Source organism: Amphimedon queenslandica, unplaced genomic scaffold (genome assembly GCF_000090795.2).
Source record: "Amphimedon queenslandica unplaced genomic scaffold, v1.1 AMPQUscaffold_308_Cont27669, whole genome shotgun sequence".
NCBI lineage: Eukaryota > Metazoa > Porifera > Demospongiae > Haplosclerida > Niphatidae > Amphimedon > Amphimedon queenslandica.
The window spans coordinates 1-939 of NW_003559336.1; the positions used below are offsets into that span (position 1 = coordinate 1).

The window sequence follows — 939 nt, forward strand, 5'->3', positions numbered from 1 at the left end:
GAAGATGATGCTCATAGTACAAGTATGTACATGTGTATTTTGATGTCCAGTCTATTTATATGCTCTTTCCCTTTATTGTAGACTCAAATGGTCAGTATGACAGCGAGGAAGAAGACGATGCTCATAGCACAAGTATGTACATGTATTATGTTGTCCAGTCTATTTATATGCTCTTTCCCTTTACTGTAGACTCAAATGGTCAGTATGACAGCGAGGAAGAAGACGATGCTCATAGTACAAGTATGTACATGTGTATTATGTTGTCCCGTCTATTTATACGCTCTTTCCCTTTATTGTAGACTCAAATGGTCTGTATGACAGCGAGGAAGAAGACGATGCTCATAGCACAAGTATGTACATGTATTATGTTGTCCAGTCTATTTATATGCTCTTTCCCTTTACTGTAGACTCAAATGGTCAGTATGACAGCAAGGAAGAAGACGATGCTCATAGCACAAGTATGTACATGTGTATTATGTTGTCCCGTCTATTTATATGCTCTTTCCCTTTACTGTAGACTCAAATGGTCAGTATGACAGCGAGGAAGAAGACGATGCTCATAGTACAAGTATGTACATGTGTATTATGTTGTCCCGTCTATTTATATGCTCTTTCCCTTTACTGTAGACTCAAATGGTCAGTATGACAGCGAGGAAGAAGACGATGCTCATAGTACAAGTATGTACATGTGTATTATGTTGTCCCGTCTATTTATACGCTCTTTCCCTTTATTGTAGACTCAAATGGTCTGTATGACAGCGAGGAAGAAGACGATGCTCATAGTACAAGTATGTACATGTATTATGTTGTCCAGTCTATTTATACGCTCTTTCCCTTTATTGTAGACTCAAATGGTCAGTATGACAGCGAGGAAGAAGACGATGCTCATAGTACAAGTATGTACATGTATTATGTTGTCCAGTCTATTTATATGCTCTT

General features: G+C 38.2%; 1 protein-coding gene across 1 annotated transcript; it reads left to right on the top strand.

Moving 5' to 3' along the window:
* Positions 1 to 6: 6 nt before the first annotated feature.
* LOC109593662 (uncharacterized) lies at positions 7 to 933 on the top strand (the record flags this gene model as incomplete). The annotated part of the gene is made up of 9 exons (XM_020008644.1): positions 7 to 22; positions 82 to 132; positions 190 to 240; positions 300 to 350; positions 408 to 458; positions 518 to 568; positions 628 to 678; positions 738 to 788; positions 846 to 933. Coding segments are annotated over exons 1-9 (460 nt in total), but the record flags the coding sequence as incomplete, so codon positions are not given.
* Between the last annotated feature and the right edge of the window lie 6 nt (positions 934 to 939).